Below are 18,058 nucleotides of genomic sequence, written 5' to 3'. Positions count from 1 at the left end.
AGGGAATCTGCTTCTCCCTCTCCCTGCCGCTCCCCCTGCTTGTGCTCTATCAAATAAAAAAATAAAATCTTAAAAGAAGAGGGGCGCCGAGGTAGCACAGTCGTTAAGCGTCTGCCTTCGCCTCAGGGCGTGATCCCTGCGTTCCGGGATCGAGTCCCACGTCGGGCTCCTCGGCTGGGAGCCTGCTTCTTCCTCTCTCTCTCCCCTGCTGTGTTCCCTCTCTCGCTGGCTGTCTCTCTGGCACATAAAATAAATAAAATCTTTAAAAAAATCTTAAAAGAAGAGAGAAATAAGTTCATATATCCAACAAATGACTCACAGAATGTTCACAGCAGCTATAGTCATAATAGCCCTAAACTAGAAATGACCCAAATGTCCACTAACAAGAGAATACATAAATAAATGATGCTATATTCCTACAATAAAATACTATTTAGTACTGAAAACAAGCAAGGTATTGACCCATTCAACAGTCATAAATCTCAAGCATATTGTATTAAGCAAAACAAGCTAACAAAAGAATATATACTGTGTGATTCCATTTATTTAATGTAGAAGACATTAAGCTAATAAGATCAGACACAAAAGGGAACGTATTGTATGTGATATTCCAATTCTATGAAGTTTAAGGCAAGCAAAACCAATAAATGTGTTAAAGGGGACATGAACCATGAGAGACTATGGACTCTGGGAAACAAACTGAGGGTTTTAGAGGGGAGGGGGTGGGGGGATGGGCTAGCCTGGTGAAGGGTATTAAGGAGGGCACATATGGCATGGAACACTGGGTGTTATATGCAAACAATGAATCATGGACATCAAAAACGAATGATGTACTATATGGTGACTAACATATCATAATAAAAAAATTAAAAAAATAATAGCGGTTAATTTGAAGTATGGAATTGTGCATACAAAGTGAAAAGCGGCATCAAGGTAGGTGCCTATATGGTGCTAGGATTGGCCTACATTTTGATCTGTTTGGTGGTTAATCAGATGTATAAAAAGTAAGACTGTATTAAGTTGTACCCTTAAGATCTGTGCATTTTAATGTATGAAATTTACATCTCATCAGAAGATTATTAAAAATTCCTAAAATTAGAAAGGGAAAATGCACATATAATACCCTAAATTATACTATACTCGATAATAGAAAAATGCAGCATGGATAAATGCACATTCAATAATAGATGGAAATGAAAGGGAGTGTAGGAATAGCAGTTATGGTCTTAGAATACACTAAAGCATTTGAGCTTGAAGTTTTGTCATAATTAATCAACTCAAGGTATCATTCCAACTTGCCTGAGGTGATATTTATGATTAAAATATAGCAATTAAAGAAAGCAAAAAGAGTGTAATAGAAAAAGAAAAAATTAGCATTTCCTCTATGGAAATCTATAAATAGTAAATGATTACTTAAGATACAGAAGCTGATAAAAACGATCATTTAGCTCTATAATTGCAGATTTTATTGATAAAAATAGAAATTTTTTAAAAAGATTTTATTTGAGAGAGAGAGAGACAGCATGAGCAGGAAGGGGAGAGGGAGAGAGAGAATCTCAAACAAACTCTATGCTGAGTGCAGAGCCTGACCTGGGGTTTGATCCCAGGATCCTGAGATGATGATCTGAGCTGAAACTAAGTTGGACACTCAAACCAACTGCACCACACAGGTGTCCCTAAAGATAGGAATTTGAGGGAAGAAATAAAACAAGCTAGACATCTTTGACACATAGTGTTCATAATTAGTGTTTTGTTCATAAGTTTATAACAGATAAAAATATATTTAAGGTTTTTTTATAAAAATTAAAGAAAGTAGTAATATTAAAATACTGAAATGCATAAAAAACGCAAGGCACAGTCCATAAAGCCAAACGAAACAACAGAAATCTCAAAGATACATTTTTTAAAAAGTGTAAAACGCAACAGATACTACTTATAAAAATTAAAATTTAAACCCTTCTATGAAAAGCCGAAAAATTAATGTACACTTGTAATAAAAATCTTTTTTAAAAGAAAATATAGAAAAAAATACTGAGTGAAGATAACACATGTAACAAAGTAGAAAAATCTATGTCAGATGCAACAGAATAACAAGGCAAAGTTCTGATGAAACAAAGATCAATTTAAAATTATTGAAGCAAACATTTATGAAACTTATTGTGCTAAATGACATGGTATTGAACTATAAAAATAAAACCCGATTATAAAGGAGAACTTGACAGAAATACAATCTTAATAGCGTACTCTAGCAGACCACTGTCAGTCTATAACTTATCAAGTTGGCTAATGACAAGCATGTATACAAGAATATTAAAAAATATAGAGCTGAATTTTTCCATATATACATATGCATAAGAAAGGCAATAACTCATTTTTTTCAACCATAGTGCAACAGTAACAAATATTGATCCTAGACCAGTCTCCTAAGCAACCCTCAATACATTTTTAGAGCAGATTGAAATAAATAAAATATTAAATAATTAGGAAAGCTATTGAAACTTAAGAACTTAAATATACTTTGAAAAACAATTAGTCAGGACACAAGGACATTTGTATTTTTTTTTTAAGCTCAGTTTTTTAATGTCCAAACATCATGGAATCACTTTTTTGTTTTCTTTTTTTTTTTTTAAGATTTTATTTATTTATTCGACAGAAATAGAGACAGCCAGCGAGAGAGGGAACACAAGCAGGGGGGAGTGGGAGAAGAAGAAGCAGGCTCATAGCGGAGGACTGATGTGGGGCTCGATCCCATAATGCCGGGATCACGCCCTGAGCCGAAGGCAGACGCTTAACCGCTGTGCCACCCGGGCGCCCCAGGACATTTGTATTTTGATGGCCTTTTTAGTCAACAGTGAAAATGAGAATATGTCATACCAAATTTAAGGAGTCAATCTCAATTATACAAATATATGGTAAAGAACTAAAGTGTTCAATAATATAATATAGATACTAATATATGCTTAGAAAAAGAAACTCAGTGCTATAATAAAAAATACAGTACACTGTGAAAGATTGGATTATTTTTTCTGGGACAGCAAAGACAGTTCACATTAAGAACTTAGGAGGGCACATATTGCATGGTGCACTGGGTGTTATATGCAAACAATGACTCACGGAACACTACATCAAAAACAAGGAGATACTGTATGATGACTAGCATAATAAATTATTATTAAAAAAAGTTACAAAATATCATGATTTCAGCAATTTATACTCACGCGCAGAGTAACTGTAATGCACATCAAGTATTTAATCAAGAAAATCTAAAATCCACAACTGATAAAATTTCATACATGTAGAGAAATAAATATGTTACTGTCATAGATGGGAATACTAGGCAAGTCAGTCATGGTGCCTGTCATGTTCAAATTCCCATTACAGTTGGCCTCATCCTGCCCCCAGTTCTAGCTCAGAAAACAATCATCTAACTTGGCTCATGTCAGGATCAGGTTCTGTGTGAGCCACCTTGCTGTGTCTTGACCAAAATTTTTCTTTTCTTTTCTTTTGTAAGATTTTATGTATGTATGTATGTATGTATTTGAGAGAGAGAACACATGCAGTGAAGAGGGGCAGAGGGAGAGAGAAGCAGACTCCTCTCAGAGCAGGGAACCTGAAGCAGGGCTCCATCCCAGGACCCTGGGATCATGACCTGAGCTGAAGGCAGCTGCTTAACCAACTGAGCCACCCAAGGGTCCTGACCAAAACTGCTTTTCCCTGTATTAGCTAGGATAAGCAGCTCAGCCAGGGGTCCAGCTCATTCTTGGACTTTCATAAGAGTATACCGTGAGTGCTGTTTAAGGACAAGGAATAGTGGAAGCACAGCTCAGAAATGCAAAGTGAAGCGTAGGTACTAACAGCAAAGAGAAAAATCAGAAGGACTATGGAAGAGAGATAAGAACTCAAGAGACAATTTCACTGTAATTTCTGTCTTTTATTTTTTTTAAATGTAAGTGGCAGTTTGGTGCTCTTAGTTTTAGTTTTTGGTCTTGGTCTTTTGTTCCCTGAAGCCAAAAGAAAAATATTATAAATTATTTATCTCTATATAACAGTCATAATAACTGCAAAATAATGTTGCTGTGAAGCTCAGGAATATGACAAGGATACCTAATAACCAGTAGTGTCATTGATCATGGTTGTTGTGACCTCTGTCCAAATACGGCCTGATAAGAACAATTATACATACTCAGAATAAGGACGCATTCATTGTTTGAGATGATATAGTTCTATCTCTTAAACTATCAAGAAAACAGACCCAAAAAATAAAAGACAAAGTACAGAAGTCTAGTGAAATGAATAGAAACATGGAAAAAATAAAACAAAACCCAATACTTAGGGCTCCATGCCAGCACTAACATTTAAAGTGGTGCTATTTAAATGGTAATGCCTAAGTATAAACTTAACATAAAATGCCTACATAAAGAAAGCCACAAAACCTCACAGAGATACATAAAAGGAAGGCTGAATTAAAGAAGTACACAAATTGTGAAGATTTTACAAAGCTAGAAGTTGGACACTAACGTTTTATTTACATATTTCTCTATAGTTTTCCATCTACCTAAAATACCTCATGATTAAAAAAGGCAGAAAGAGAGTCCAATCAAGATGGGGGAGTAGAAGGATCCTGAGCTCACCATCCCCCCGCCCTCCCATAGTGACACACCAAAGCTGCGACCATGAATGGAGCAACTGTCTCTGAGTGTGACCTCAACACTAGCAGAAAAGCTCTTACATAGCTAAAGGTTCAAAGGAAAAGTCACATCCAGAAAGTAGGAGGGGCAGATGAGGTCTGGTCCATAACCCTAACACGGCAACCATAAGCACAGTGGTATCACAGGCACTGATGTCCTCCCTGAGGAGGGGCTCAAGCCCTCATCCCCCCACTCTGGGGACCTGTGTAAGGAAAACTAGCCACCATAACATCTGGCATGAAGGGTCCGTGCACACTCTCTCCTCTGAGACTCAGCACAGATGCATCATTGCATCATTGGAAAAGTGCCTAGGCCACTCATGGAAGCAACCTAAACGTTCATCAATAGATAAATGGTTAAAAAAGATATGGTATATATATGGTGGAATATTACTCAGCCATTTAAAAAATTAAATATTGCCACTGGTGACAACATGGATAGACCTAATGGGTATTATGCTAAGTAAATAAGTCAGAGAAGACAAATACCATATGCTTTCACTTGTATGTGGAATCTAAAAACTAAAACCAATGAACAAACAAAACCGAAACAAACTCATAAATACAGAAAACAAACTGGTAGTTGCTGGGGGTGGGGGGGGAGAGGGGTGGGGCAATGAGTGAAATAGGTGAAGAGGATTAAGAGGTACAGTATGTAAGATGTAAAGTATAGGATAGGGAATTATAAGTCAATAATACTGCAATAACTAAATGTTATATGTCACCAATGTATGGTGACAGATGGTAACTGTACCTATCATGGTGAGCTTTTCATAATGTATATAAATGTCATACAACTATGTTAATATAAAACTAATATAATATTGTTTGTCAAGTACATTTCAATGAAAAAGAGAAAATGTACTATATTTTTATTTTTAACTGGATAGACGGAGGCAAAAATCTTTTCAAATTAAATTCAGATTTAACAGAAGTTTAATAAATACCCAAGTTTCTTTTCCTTCAAAGTTTAACAAAAATGCTTAAAGCTTTATTAGGAATAATAAGATATATAAATAGCCAAAAAGAAAAATAAGTGACAAGAATGTACCTGCTCAAACACTGAAAATATACATTAATACATATTTAAGCTATATGAACTAAAACAGACAACACAAGACTCAAATACTAGTATGTGGATGAGAGTAGAAATGTCAAAGTGCCAGAAATAGACACACACACACAGAGATACATTTATATACAGTAAGTGATAAATATACAGTATGTGATAAAAAGAAGAGACAATTAGATATTAAGTGAATTCAAAGAGAAAGTTGTATGTACTTTAAATTGAATTTCAAAAATCTAGCAAAATACGCCATACACATGCATTATGTGAAAGACTAAAATTGGTTCAAGTATATGTTAGCCTACTAGAATTTAAATAATAATTTGAAAACAAAGAGGATTTCAAAAGAACATAACTGTATAAGAAATTGGAAGGATTTTCAAAAACATACTATTGGACAATATTCTGGCTCAAGATGTGTTTAAAATTTTAAAGATTTCCTGTATTTTAAAAAATAGGTTCAGAGGAAAGAAAAATGTGGAAACCTTTTATATGTATTTTTCCAAGTAAGTTTATTAAATACAATATATTAAGATGAGAAAAATGAGAGCGAGAACTATCCTGACCCAATTAAAATAATGATAAACTATAGCCAAATAGAGTTTAAGAATAAATGCACATTTGAAAGTTAGATCTATTTTAAAATCAATATTTATAAAGGACAAACTCTAAAAATTCTATCAGTAACACTAAAAAGCATTTGATAAAACTAGTCATTTCTGAAAACATATTTATGTATAAACAGATATAGTTCCACATAGGTTAAAAGAAATTGAGAGAAAATTTTTAAATGTGAGAAAAAAATGGCTCAAACATGTTACACTTAAAACCATGATAAGACTAAAATGATTTTTTATTTTTTAGCATTACTTAGAAAGTTCTTGCTAACAAAATGTCTAGAAAAATAATACAAATATCAAAAAAAGATAAATAAAAATAATTATTGGCAGATTTTGTGACTGTATATACGTTATATGATTATATGATGAGGAAAATCTAAGAATGTAAACTAATAAAAAAGCCACCGGTAGAATAAGAAACATTAGCAAACATAGTAGATGCAAGATGGTCGTAACACACAAGTTTAATTAGATCCTAGTACTAACCAGCAGAAATGCACATGGGGAAATAAAACATTAATAGCGATGCAAATTTTGTTTGAATAGAACCAAAAAAAAAAAAAAACCCAAAAACCCAAAACCCTCACGAGCAAATAAAACCATACCTAGAATATAAAATACAGTCAGTGGAAGAATATTCATTTGGAATTTAAGAGAAAAGCCTTTCTCAAACCACACACAAAACTAAATGCCAGATGAATTAGGTATCCTTATGTATTTGTTAAGAAATAAAAATATTAGAAGTATTTTAAAAATGATAACTCAATTTTTAAGCAAGAAATAACTTAGTTTCATGGAAGCTAAAAACTTTTTTATGGCAAGAGATACCATAAATTGTGCTAAGATTCAACTGAGAGAGATTTGGGTTAAAGATTGAAGACTATACACAACTCCCTCTGGAAATGCTGCCAATATGATATTCAAGGGGTTAAAATGAAAGTAAAGAAATTTGTTTTTAAAGGTACACAAATGACTGTGGTGATGATGTTAATGTGAGCGTGCAAAGGCAAAAAATTAAGAAACTGCAAACCCAATGTGAGAACTGCCTTAGCTGACCTGAGAGTACTGAATCCCAAACTAACAACGGGTAAAGGGGAAATAAATTTGTTCTGGACCAGCAAGTACATCTGAAAAAGGAGGCGAAATTAGGGCTCGAAACTAGAGTACTCTTTGAAAATCTGTTTTTGAAGTAATTAGCCTCACCCTGTAGCCTCTGCCCACTTAGCATAGCCAGATGCTTGCCTTTCTCAACTCTGGCTAAAGACTAGACCTTTATTATTTAAAAAAAGGTAAAACACACTATATGCCAACTAGAATTTAAATAAAAATTTGAAGAAAAAACTTGGAGACAGACAAAATTAACCATTTTACGTCATCTTTTTGCTAACAAATTGCAACAGAGATAACATGAGCTTATTCAGCCTTCAGTAATCCTTGGTAGAATGTAAGTTTCATATTTAATGCTGATTAAAAAATAAATAAAACAAAACTTAAAAATAAAAAAAAAGGTAAAACAGAATTTTCTGCACCAGGGAGACTAGACACAATAGAGCATAAAGCCAACATTTGGAAAATAAAAGGATGAGGTGAAAGGCTGCCTACCTATATAATAAACATTTAGACCTCTAGCCTTTTCTCCTACTTTGTTCTCATAGTATTGTCAACTAGGATTATATGATCCAGATAACATTATCTGAGGAGTACAGCCATTCCTAGATTTAGAATAACTTCAGCTATTACTTCCTTAAATATTTTTCTATCTACCCCCTACTCTCCTTCAAGGCCTCCAATTACAATTGCATGAAATCACTTGTTCATGTTCCTCAATCACTTCATCTCTACTCTTTTTCTTTCTTTTTTCTTTGCTTTAGTGTAGTTTTTATTACTGTGCCTTAAAGTTCACTTATCCTTTCTTCTGCAAAGTCTAATAAGACTTTACCCCCATTTCGTACATTTTTCATTTCAGGAACTATATTTTAAATCTCTAAAAGTTACATGTTGTTCTTTTCAGTATCTTCTATTTCATTCCTCATGTTCATATTTTCCTTTAAATTCTAGAACATACTTAAAATATTTGTTGCTATTTTAAGTTCCTTATCTTCAATATCTATAATCTCTATTTCTGGTTCTGCTTATATTGACTAGTTTTCCTCTAGCTTATGGATCACAATTTGTTGCCTTCTCATACATATTATAACTGGGTATAAGATATATGCAGAGAAATGCAAATATCATAAGAACTCAGCTCAATGATTTCTCATAATGTGAAAACACTTGTATAAGCAGACCAGAGCTCAAGAAACAAATATTACCAGTTCTACCACCTAAGCCCCTATTATGCCAATCTAATCCATATAAACCCAATTATATTCCATCATTGCTTGAAGTATAAGTTTTCTGCCCTAATTCTCTTTGAACCAATCTTACAGTCATGCTGGTTTAATTATTAAGAAGTTAATTAATTTGACACTTTGTATAAGAGTCATGTTTTTAATTTTCTATAATCATACTCCTACAAGGTATAAACAAATAACATGGTTATGTTTTGCTGTCATTGTGATTAGTCATTATCTCCTAGAAAGATATACAGAAGTATTTATGGATGAAATGATATGACATGTAGGATATACTTTAAAGTCATCTATTGGAGAAGGGATATGAAGTGGAGGAGAAAAAATGATTATATGTAGATAATTATTGAAACTGTGTGATCACTGTTAACCCTGGATAATTTACAGGATTTATTATACTATTTTTTGAGAATTTCTATTTAAAAATATCTTTTAAATAGAGATAAAGATAAGTAGAGTAGAGGCAGACAGGGAGAGAGACAGAGACAGATACTAAGAGCAATGGAACCCTTATTTTGTATTCCAAATTGGTGATGGTGAGATTCAAAGAAATCACACTGCATAAGAAAGAATAACAAGCAAATTAAATGTAAAAAAGCTGGAGCAGCCCAAAGACTGCCTTTCTAGGATTATCACTTGCTGCTACATTGCATGAAATGAGGCCTCACTCTTCAGGGCCTAATGTAATTCTGGAAGAATGGTTCTAGGTTATATTAAATCTCACTGCACACTGGAGTAAAATACTCCACAAATAATCAATTATTGGCTTCTGATAAAGAGCCGATATCAATTTAACAAAAACAACCAGAGTTTGCCATCCAGAATATAGAAAATTCTCATCATTCTCCTCTGGCATTCAGTTGTGAGTCAAAGAAAGCACTAGACAGCTTGAAGGTCGTGACCATTAGATATGCCCCCAGAGACAAATACAGATTGTCACCTGCATGTTATGGACTGAGGAGAGGTTGATAAAGTGCTTGGAGGTAAATAATACTAGGTTGGGGTACATTGTTTCCCTGGAAACATAACTCTTATAGAGTGCCGTTTCAGTGCTAAGGTACTGAAAATGCTGAGTTGCCAGTAATAAAATGTCACTTTGACAGCCTTTACCAAAAATAACATTGGAGCACCATGATAAAAATAAGGTTTTTCTTTTTTTCTCTTTTTTAAAGATTTTATTTATTTTGTTGAGAGAGAGAACATGAACAGAGAGAGGGGCAGAAGGAGAGGGACAAGCAGACTCCCCACTGACCAGGGAGCCCCACGTGGGGCTTGATCCCAGGACCCTGAGATCATGACCTGAGGCGAAATGAGATGCTTAACTGAATGAGCCACACAGGAGCCCCCAAAATAAGGTTTTTCTTAACCCTCAAATGCTTAATTCTGGAGGACTTAGAAAATTCTTCTACATTTCTCTTTCTCTTTTAAAGACGTTTCTTCACCTGGAAGAGTAATGGTAGTGTGTATCTGTCAGTCTGTTCTTGTACTGCCTTTCACTAGCGTATCCTGCACACAGAGTCCGAGGAAAATGTATAGACATACGAAGTCCTTTGGAAGCGCAATATTAAGACCATAAAAGAATCCAGATTCAATTGCACTTCAGCCCTATATAGTTTCTTTGCAAAATTTTCCTTTGTGGTGCTTCTTCAGAGGTTGTCCTGGTGATAAGGCAAAGATTTAGAGTCACTGTTTGATCATGAGGTTGCATGCAGACCAACGAGTCTCTAGTTCCTACAGTGTAAGGGGATGCCTGGCTATAGCTCTAACTGGCTTTTGATGCATTCAGCTGGCAGTGAATCAACTAAGGTTCAAGTAGGTTTGCTAAACTTAAGTCATCTTTCTGGAGAGGGTTTATGAAAGCTTGCTTCTGTAAAGTATACATCAGTTTGGAAATTCGCCTCCAGGATCCTCTTTGCTTTCTCCTATAAACATTATTGTTTAAGAAATTCCTTTGTTGAGCTTTCAAAGAGAGTCACAAATAGAAAATCTGTATTACTCAATAGCAAATTTCTATAAGGATTGGCAGCATACATGAAGAGAACTATATATTCTTTTAGATATGTCAAGGGCTGAGCAGTTTCTGAACTTAGATATTTTTAAATCTCTCTTGAAGAATATGATTCTATGAATAATACTCATCAGCATAATATGAAGAATAAAGATTAAAATGGGAAATAATTAAGATTAGGTAGACAAAAGATAAATACTTGGTAATAAACAATGAACTATTATATAAATGTATGTCATGTATGTACCCATACACATGTGTATTTATACACATATATGCATACCTTTCAAGAGTGAACACTATTGCAAAGGTTTTTAAATGTACAGTTTCATAAGCTTTCTTTCCGATTAAAGCATTCTAGAGAAGTGAGCATATTGGAGTCAAAAAAAGAAATGAGATGTGTGTGTGTGTGTGTGTGTGTTGTGAGAACGTGAAAAAACAAGAACATAAAAATAAGTGAAACACATAGTTTTCCATTTTTTTTTCAAATTCTGCCTTGACTTGTGTTTGTTTTGCTTGATCCATTTATAGTCTCCAGTTCTTGCCAATACAGTTAACATGATCCCAACACAATTTTTAATGCCTTTGTCTTATTTGCTCTTTGGTGTGGTCTGCAATTGGCAGTCACTTTAAGGTCAGTGACCCATTCATTTAAAGTTATCTTTCTGACACCTTTTTTTTGGGACTGTTATCAAATTAGGCATAAGTCATTTTTCAGCAAAGGAGGTGACATTTTACTTCTGTAAGATCATATAATAACCTATTTTGGTGAAAGAAGGGATATTTCCTGTATGACTTAGAAAATATATAGCAACCTGTCTTAGGTTTCCCAAACACACTGTAAACAAGGCAAGGGGGAGCTTTGGTTTGCTTCTTTTTCTTCTTTTTTTTTTAAAACCTGTATTAAGTAATACTCTGTACTGTTCACTTTATAAACATTATCTCTAATCTTTAAATAATCTTTTAGGGGCGCCTGGGTGGCTCAGTCGTTGAGCGTCTGCCTTTGGCTCAGGGCATGATCCCCAGGTTATGGGATCGAGCCCCGCATCAGGCTCTTCCGCTGGGAGCCTGCTCCTTCCTCTCCCACTCCCCCTGCTTGTGTTTCCTCTCTCGCTGGTTGTCTCTCTCTGTCAAATAAATAAAATCTTTAAAAAGAAAAAATTTAAAATAAATAAATAAATAATCTTTCCAGAAAAACAATTATCTTTGTCCTTATTTTCCTGATGAGCAACCTGTAACTCAGAGGTTTAAGTAACGTGTTCACAGTCCCACAGCCAGCAAGTGTTCCTGGGCATTAGATCACATGCTCCTTTGTGACTCCTTTTCTTTCCCTCCTCGGCAAACTACTCAAATGAAGTAGATTACGCCACTTAGAAATATCTTCCTTTACCAATACAATAACCAAAGTAAACCAGGAAAGGGGACAAGAGATTTTATAGGTTAGCATCTTCTCTAGGACAGGAAACACGGATTTTGTCTCTTTTGTAGTGGTTAGGGGTTATGTACATGGGTTTACGTAGTCACTGTGCCTTTTACTAGCTCTTTAATAGCAGCAGGTTAACCTGGGACTCCGTTTACTCATGTATACATTGGGGGAATAATAGTACCAATTTTGTAGTGGCATTCTGCAGGTTATGTAGGAAAATAAATATAAAGTGCCAAGCACATTGTCTGGCACATGGAAAGCACCTGCAAATAAAAGCTAGGTAACCACTTAATACTAATGTTTACTCAATATTCAACAAAGAGTTGTGATTACGGTGAGGTTGAGAAAAAATATAGCTTGAACGTAATGGCCGACAGCCTTGTGACTCAAAGTGTGTTTCCCGGAATAGCAGAATCAGCATCACCTGGCCACTTTCTAAATGCCAACTCCTGGGCCCCACCCAGACGTACTGAATCAGAATCTCTGGGACGGGGCAGAGCTGCTGTGTGTTTTAAGCATTCCAGATGCTTCTTATGCGTGCTACTGTGAAAGTCATTGACGCAGAAGTTAGCAAGCATACTTAATCACTTTACATATTGCCTACCACTTTATTAGTAAACACTGTGCGAACTGATAAACACTGCTACTCAGTTATTGAATCCTTTGTGATCCATACACAGTATGCACTTACAAAGATGCTGAGGACTACGATTCCTTGGTAGCCGCGATGGTCTGTCATATACGTTTGGCCTCAGAGTGTAGGACACATACTGGGAATTCAAGGCATAGTTTTACTTGATTAATTGGTTTTGCTAAGTTTCTTTTAGTTAACTGGCAAATCTACTTACTTTACTATGTTTAAAACATATTAAGCTTATTTCACATTAAATATAGATTTTATAGCTAAATCAAAATATAAATTTCAGAGGACTTTATAGATACATAAGAGAAACATATTTTTGTTTCAGAAATATCCTGAATTTGTTTTTCAGTGGGGGAGTAGGGTGGGCTTTTGTTTGTTTGTTTGGTTATGTGTTTGACTCTGAAGAAGTACCATGGGAAGAAAAAGATCAAAGAGAAACATAGTGAATTGGTCCTATTAACACATGTCACACTGCATGCAGACTATCAAAGGGGAATTTGGTAAAATAATGGCCGATATTTATATCCATGAATCAGAACATGCTATAGAGAACAATTACACAATAATTGTTTTATTTTTCTCAGAAAATGCACATTGAAGTGCTAATTAAACTTCAAGCACAAAGAGCCAGATTGCTAACTTCGCTATAATCATGACTGTGATCATTGTCAAGTATTGCTTAAGCACCTATGATGTTGGGCTATTATGCTAAGATGCTGCAATTTTATTAAAATTATGTAACATATTTAAGGGATGAGGAAAATAATCAGGTATGGGCCCTGATTACCATTTTTTTTTTCATTTTAGAGTCTTTATTTACACTTGAGAGCAGTGTGGCATATGAGAAAGAGCTAGGCCACTATGGTCAAATGGACCTGAGTAACTGTGGAAAAATGTCTATCATCACAGCACAGTGTTATAAAATTCCAGCACAGTGCTTATTACATAAGATGTGCTTAATGAAAGTTATTACTGTTGTCATAGCTATGATGATGATGATGGAGATAATGTGCCTTAGCAGGTGCATAAGCACTTGACAGGCCAACGCTCTCCCTCCACACTGACCAGTAAGTAACTGCCTATGTCATCTGAAACGTTTTCTCTGTCTCCAGTTTCTAAATGCTCCAAAAATGGTGTAATTAAGTTTGGAAAAGTAAACCTTAAAGGAAATTGCCTCTTAGAAACCCAAAGAAATAAACACAAAATGCCAGGTCATCACAACATTGTATAAAATGCTCCTATAACAGACATTTTAGCTCAGTAGCCAGAATCCTTGACTTAAAAGGGCAACATTTTCATTGAAAGTGGTTATAGCTTAATGGAGTTTACTATGAGCAAATTAGAAAAAAAGCAAAGTGAATAAGATCGTGACCTCTACATTTACTTATTCAGATTGCTAATTCTGCAAGTTGATTAATAAAGAATGTATGCTGCCACATTTTCTGAAGTGTGAATATATGTACCTATGACTACACATATGTAGTCATAAAATAATCAGACCATTAACTTGCTTTATTCTTAAAATAAATGCTACATCTTAAAGAAAAGTATGGTTCTAAATCCACTTTAATTCACCCAAGGACATAAGAGCAAAGGCTTTGGCTTCATCAGATAGTTTAGCCTACCTGCATCACTTATTCAGTGCAAGCTACTTAGCCTTCCTGAGAATCAGTATCCCATCTGTACAATGGGACTGATAATAGTATGTACTTAGTAGGATTGTTATGGGGACTAAAGAGAATAATTTTACATGTCCTTTGCATGTAGTAAGTGCTCAATAAGTGTTAACTTTTATTATAAATTACACACAAAATAAGAAGAACCAACATTCCATTCCTACAAATTACCCTTAATTAATACCTCTTCATCTTAATATTGTGTTGTCCTAGCCCCAAAAACAACTCAACAAAGAAAAAATAATAACAAAGGGAAATCTCTTTCAGGAATAGAATTATGGAAATGTCAAAGATAAGATTGCAAAAATTGATGATAAATCAAGAATTCAAAACTGCAAATAGAGGATATTAACTGATTTCAAAAATATTTTCCATTTCTATACAAAGATATTACACTATCTTACCACAAATTGTATTACCACTGAATTCAGAGTAAACCTAAGTCTCCCTTCCTAATGTTTGGAGCCAGCCATATAACATATTCCTTATCCTCATTTTCTCTTTTAGCTGTTTAAGCTGAAATACAAGTCTAAAATATCAGACTTTAGCTTCTGAGAATATTAAATGGAACCATTCTATTTGAGGAATATTTATTTTTCCATAGTCACGTAATGTTTCCATTTTTTTAAAAAAGGAAAAAAAATAAAGGCAAATGGTTTAGATTTTTAAAAAGGGGGTTTTTTTTTCTTTTTCTTTTTTTTCTTTGTCAGCTTTGGAAGAAGAACATGACAAAAGAACACCTCATCTTTGGGAAAACAGCAAAAGACAAAAACATATCATCACGAACAGAAGCTAAATTACACAGTAGAGTTGAGCTACTAAGATATAATTGATTCTGCCAGGGTAAAAATGGAACAGAACCAAGAGATTATAATGAGAATCATTTTGGTACTAAAGAAGACCCCTTTAACAATGGGTGTGCGTTCGAATCCTAGTGTGATCATTATAGGCTCATTTTCCTTGTTCGTGTTCCCATGATAAAGGCCTTAAAAGAAGCACTGGCATTTTAAATTGCTCAGTCTCGCTTGCTTAAATTTTTTTTTCTTCCTTCTTAGGTAAAATTATGTTCTTGTGTTACTAGAAGAATGTTTTGGAGAGCAAGTACTCTGAATGCATCGTGGCCAACAGTGAAGGCAGCGCTGGAGGGTTAGGGTGATGACAAGGGAAGAGAAATTACCTGTGGGCATTTGTTCCAAGGTCCCCACTCAGACATGACACATTCACTGGGACACAGAAGAGAGCAGGACTGGGTTTCCGGGGGAATTTCATCCTGGCTGCACAGGCTGTTATCCACGGCTCCCCCTACACTATCAGCAGTGTTCACACATCTGCAAGGCAAGACCAAGGATGAAACAGTGGAGACTTAAAACAGTGGAGAATAAATTTGAAATAGTTATGATATACCATAGTTACTTACCCCTCAAAGATAATTAAACATAAAATAAAAACGGCAGAAAAATCAAAGGGAAAAAAAGTTCCTTCTTCAGCCAGCTGACCTTTATTGAGTGCTAACCCTCCAGTTAGCAGAACGAGAGAGAACAATGGGAAGACTGAGGTCCACTGCCATCCTTGAAGAACTCTCCTTCTCAAGAGACCTACGCTATTTTTACTCAGGTCCAGCACAGAGTGAATTTTCTTTTTACTGTAACAAATCTTAAAGGCTCTTCTCTGAATGAGTTCATCACTTTGTAATAGTGAGAGCCTTCCTAGTTTCTGTGACTCTTAGACTTTTCCTACGTTTCTATCTCACATCATCCAAATAATCTCTGTCCAGCACATCCGAGGTCATGGCCAAGGAATGTGAAGCTTAACTGAACGTGTTTTTCTTTCAGGTATTTTCTGCATTTCAGTAAGGACTTTTGGTATCATAAACCAATGGGCAATATGTAAGCTTTTCCATGAGGCATCCGAACACATGGTATACAGATGCTTGCCCTAATCTGTATCGGGCTTTGAGATAATTTGAGATAAGTGCTGGCAAAGGCCAGATGCTACTGATTCAAAATCAAATCAAAACCAAAGTGTCACACCACTATATGTCCACTAGAATGGCTTCAATAAAAAATACAGAAAATATCAAGGGTTGGCAAGAACATGCAACAACTGTAACTCTTCTTACTCTGCTGTTTGGAGCATAGACTCTTTGGAAAACTAGTTGGCAGTATCTACGAAAGGGCAACACATACATATCATGTGACCCAACAATTCTATGCCTATTTACATACACAAAAGAAATGTGTATGAATGTGCACGAAAAAAGAAAAAAAAAAACCTGATAGAAAGTATTCATATTAGCACTGATCATAATCATCCAAGCTAGAAAGAGTCCAAATATTCATCAAGGTCAATAGATAAATATATTGTGGTAAATGGTGGGAATGCATGAGCTACTGTCACATGACAGAGCATGGTGGAGCTCAAAAATTGAATGCTGCACAAAAGAAGCTAGACTCAAAAGAATATACTGTATGATTTCATTCATAGAAAGCAATAGGCAATATTCATCTATGCTGTCAGAAGTCAGAATAGTGGTTACCTTTGGGGGAATGGGTACTTACTACTAGGGGCTTAAGGTAGTCCTGGTAATATTTTGTTTCTTGGCCTCTGAGCTGGTTACATAGTTGCATCCCTGTTGCAAAGATCCATTCAACTATACCCTGTAAGTGGGCATTTCTCTGTATTTATATTAAATCTATTAGAATTTTATGTTTGAATTATTTTTTCAAAAATGGTTAAGAAAGACTAGCTACATACAAGCCTCTTTTGTGAGGCATGGAATACAAACTTAGTATTTGTTAATAATAATTCATTTAGTAAATATTTTTGGGAGCTGACTGTGTATCAGCCCCTTGCCTGGCTGCTGGGGTACAGACCAAAGAAAAAAGAAAAAAGAAAAAGAAAAAAAGAGATAAGATCCCTATTGTTATGACACTTTTCTTCTAATGATAATCAAAGTGAAGGTGAAAATGACAATGACAATGAGATAAATGGTGCCATTTGCTGATCTGATCACTTGAGACACAATGCCACAGTCAAGGGGGAAGCATTTTAAGACAGATATGATGGAGAGCTATTGATGCCCCCCAAATCATGCTAGGCTAGAATGAATTATCCTATACATTAGAAGTTTCTTTTATACATACAATTTTTTTTAATTCAGGAAAATTTCAAAGTCATCTATTATCTTGTATAAAACAAAGTAAGGTTTATGAGGTGCCAAGTAATGAAAAACTGTACATTGTATAAACAAGGTTAACACAGAACAGAAGATGTAAGTAATGTCTTCTAATATAGGGAGGCATGGTATAGAGTCATCTATGGGCTTTAATTTCTTTTGTGGTAATAGTAAACAGTGGAAAGAGGGACCACAAAATAGCTTATGTGTCTTGTTCCGGACAAACTTAAAAGCTGGAAATTGCTTTCCTTCTTGCCTGCATGCTCTCTGGTGATGTTCTTTTATTACTTCACTGAGAAAGAAGAGATAAGACTTCTGGTTAGTGGTGTCCATTTGAATGTATGCATTTGTTATATTAGTCATATTAGTCACTCCTAATATGCCACAAAACAATCATAAGGAA

General features: G+C 35.0%; 1 protein-coding gene across 1 annotated transcript in view; it reads right to left on the bottom strand.

Moving 5' to 3' along the window:
- Positions 1–18,058, bottom strand: part of THSD7B (thrombospondin type 1 domain containing 7B) — an 848,738-nt gene that overhangs the window by 73,930 nt on the left and 756,750 nt on the right. Inside the window, 1 exon segment of the mRNA XM_034654492.1 lies at positions 15,658–15,808. Within this exon segment, the coding sequence (XP_034510383.1) occupies positions 15,658–15,808 (151 nt within the window).

This window comes from Ailuropoda melanoleuca, chromosome 2 (assembly GCF_002007445.2).
Source record: "Ailuropoda melanoleuca isolate Jingjing chromosome 2, ASM200744v2, whole genome shotgun sequence".
Classification (NCBI taxonomy): domain Eukaryota; kingdom Metazoa; phylum Chordata; class Mammalia; order Carnivora; family Ursidae; genus Ailuropoda; species Ailuropoda melanoleuca.
The sequence above is the reverse complement of the archived record's forward strand: the minus strand, read 5'-3'. Positions and strand labels throughout refer to the sequence as shown.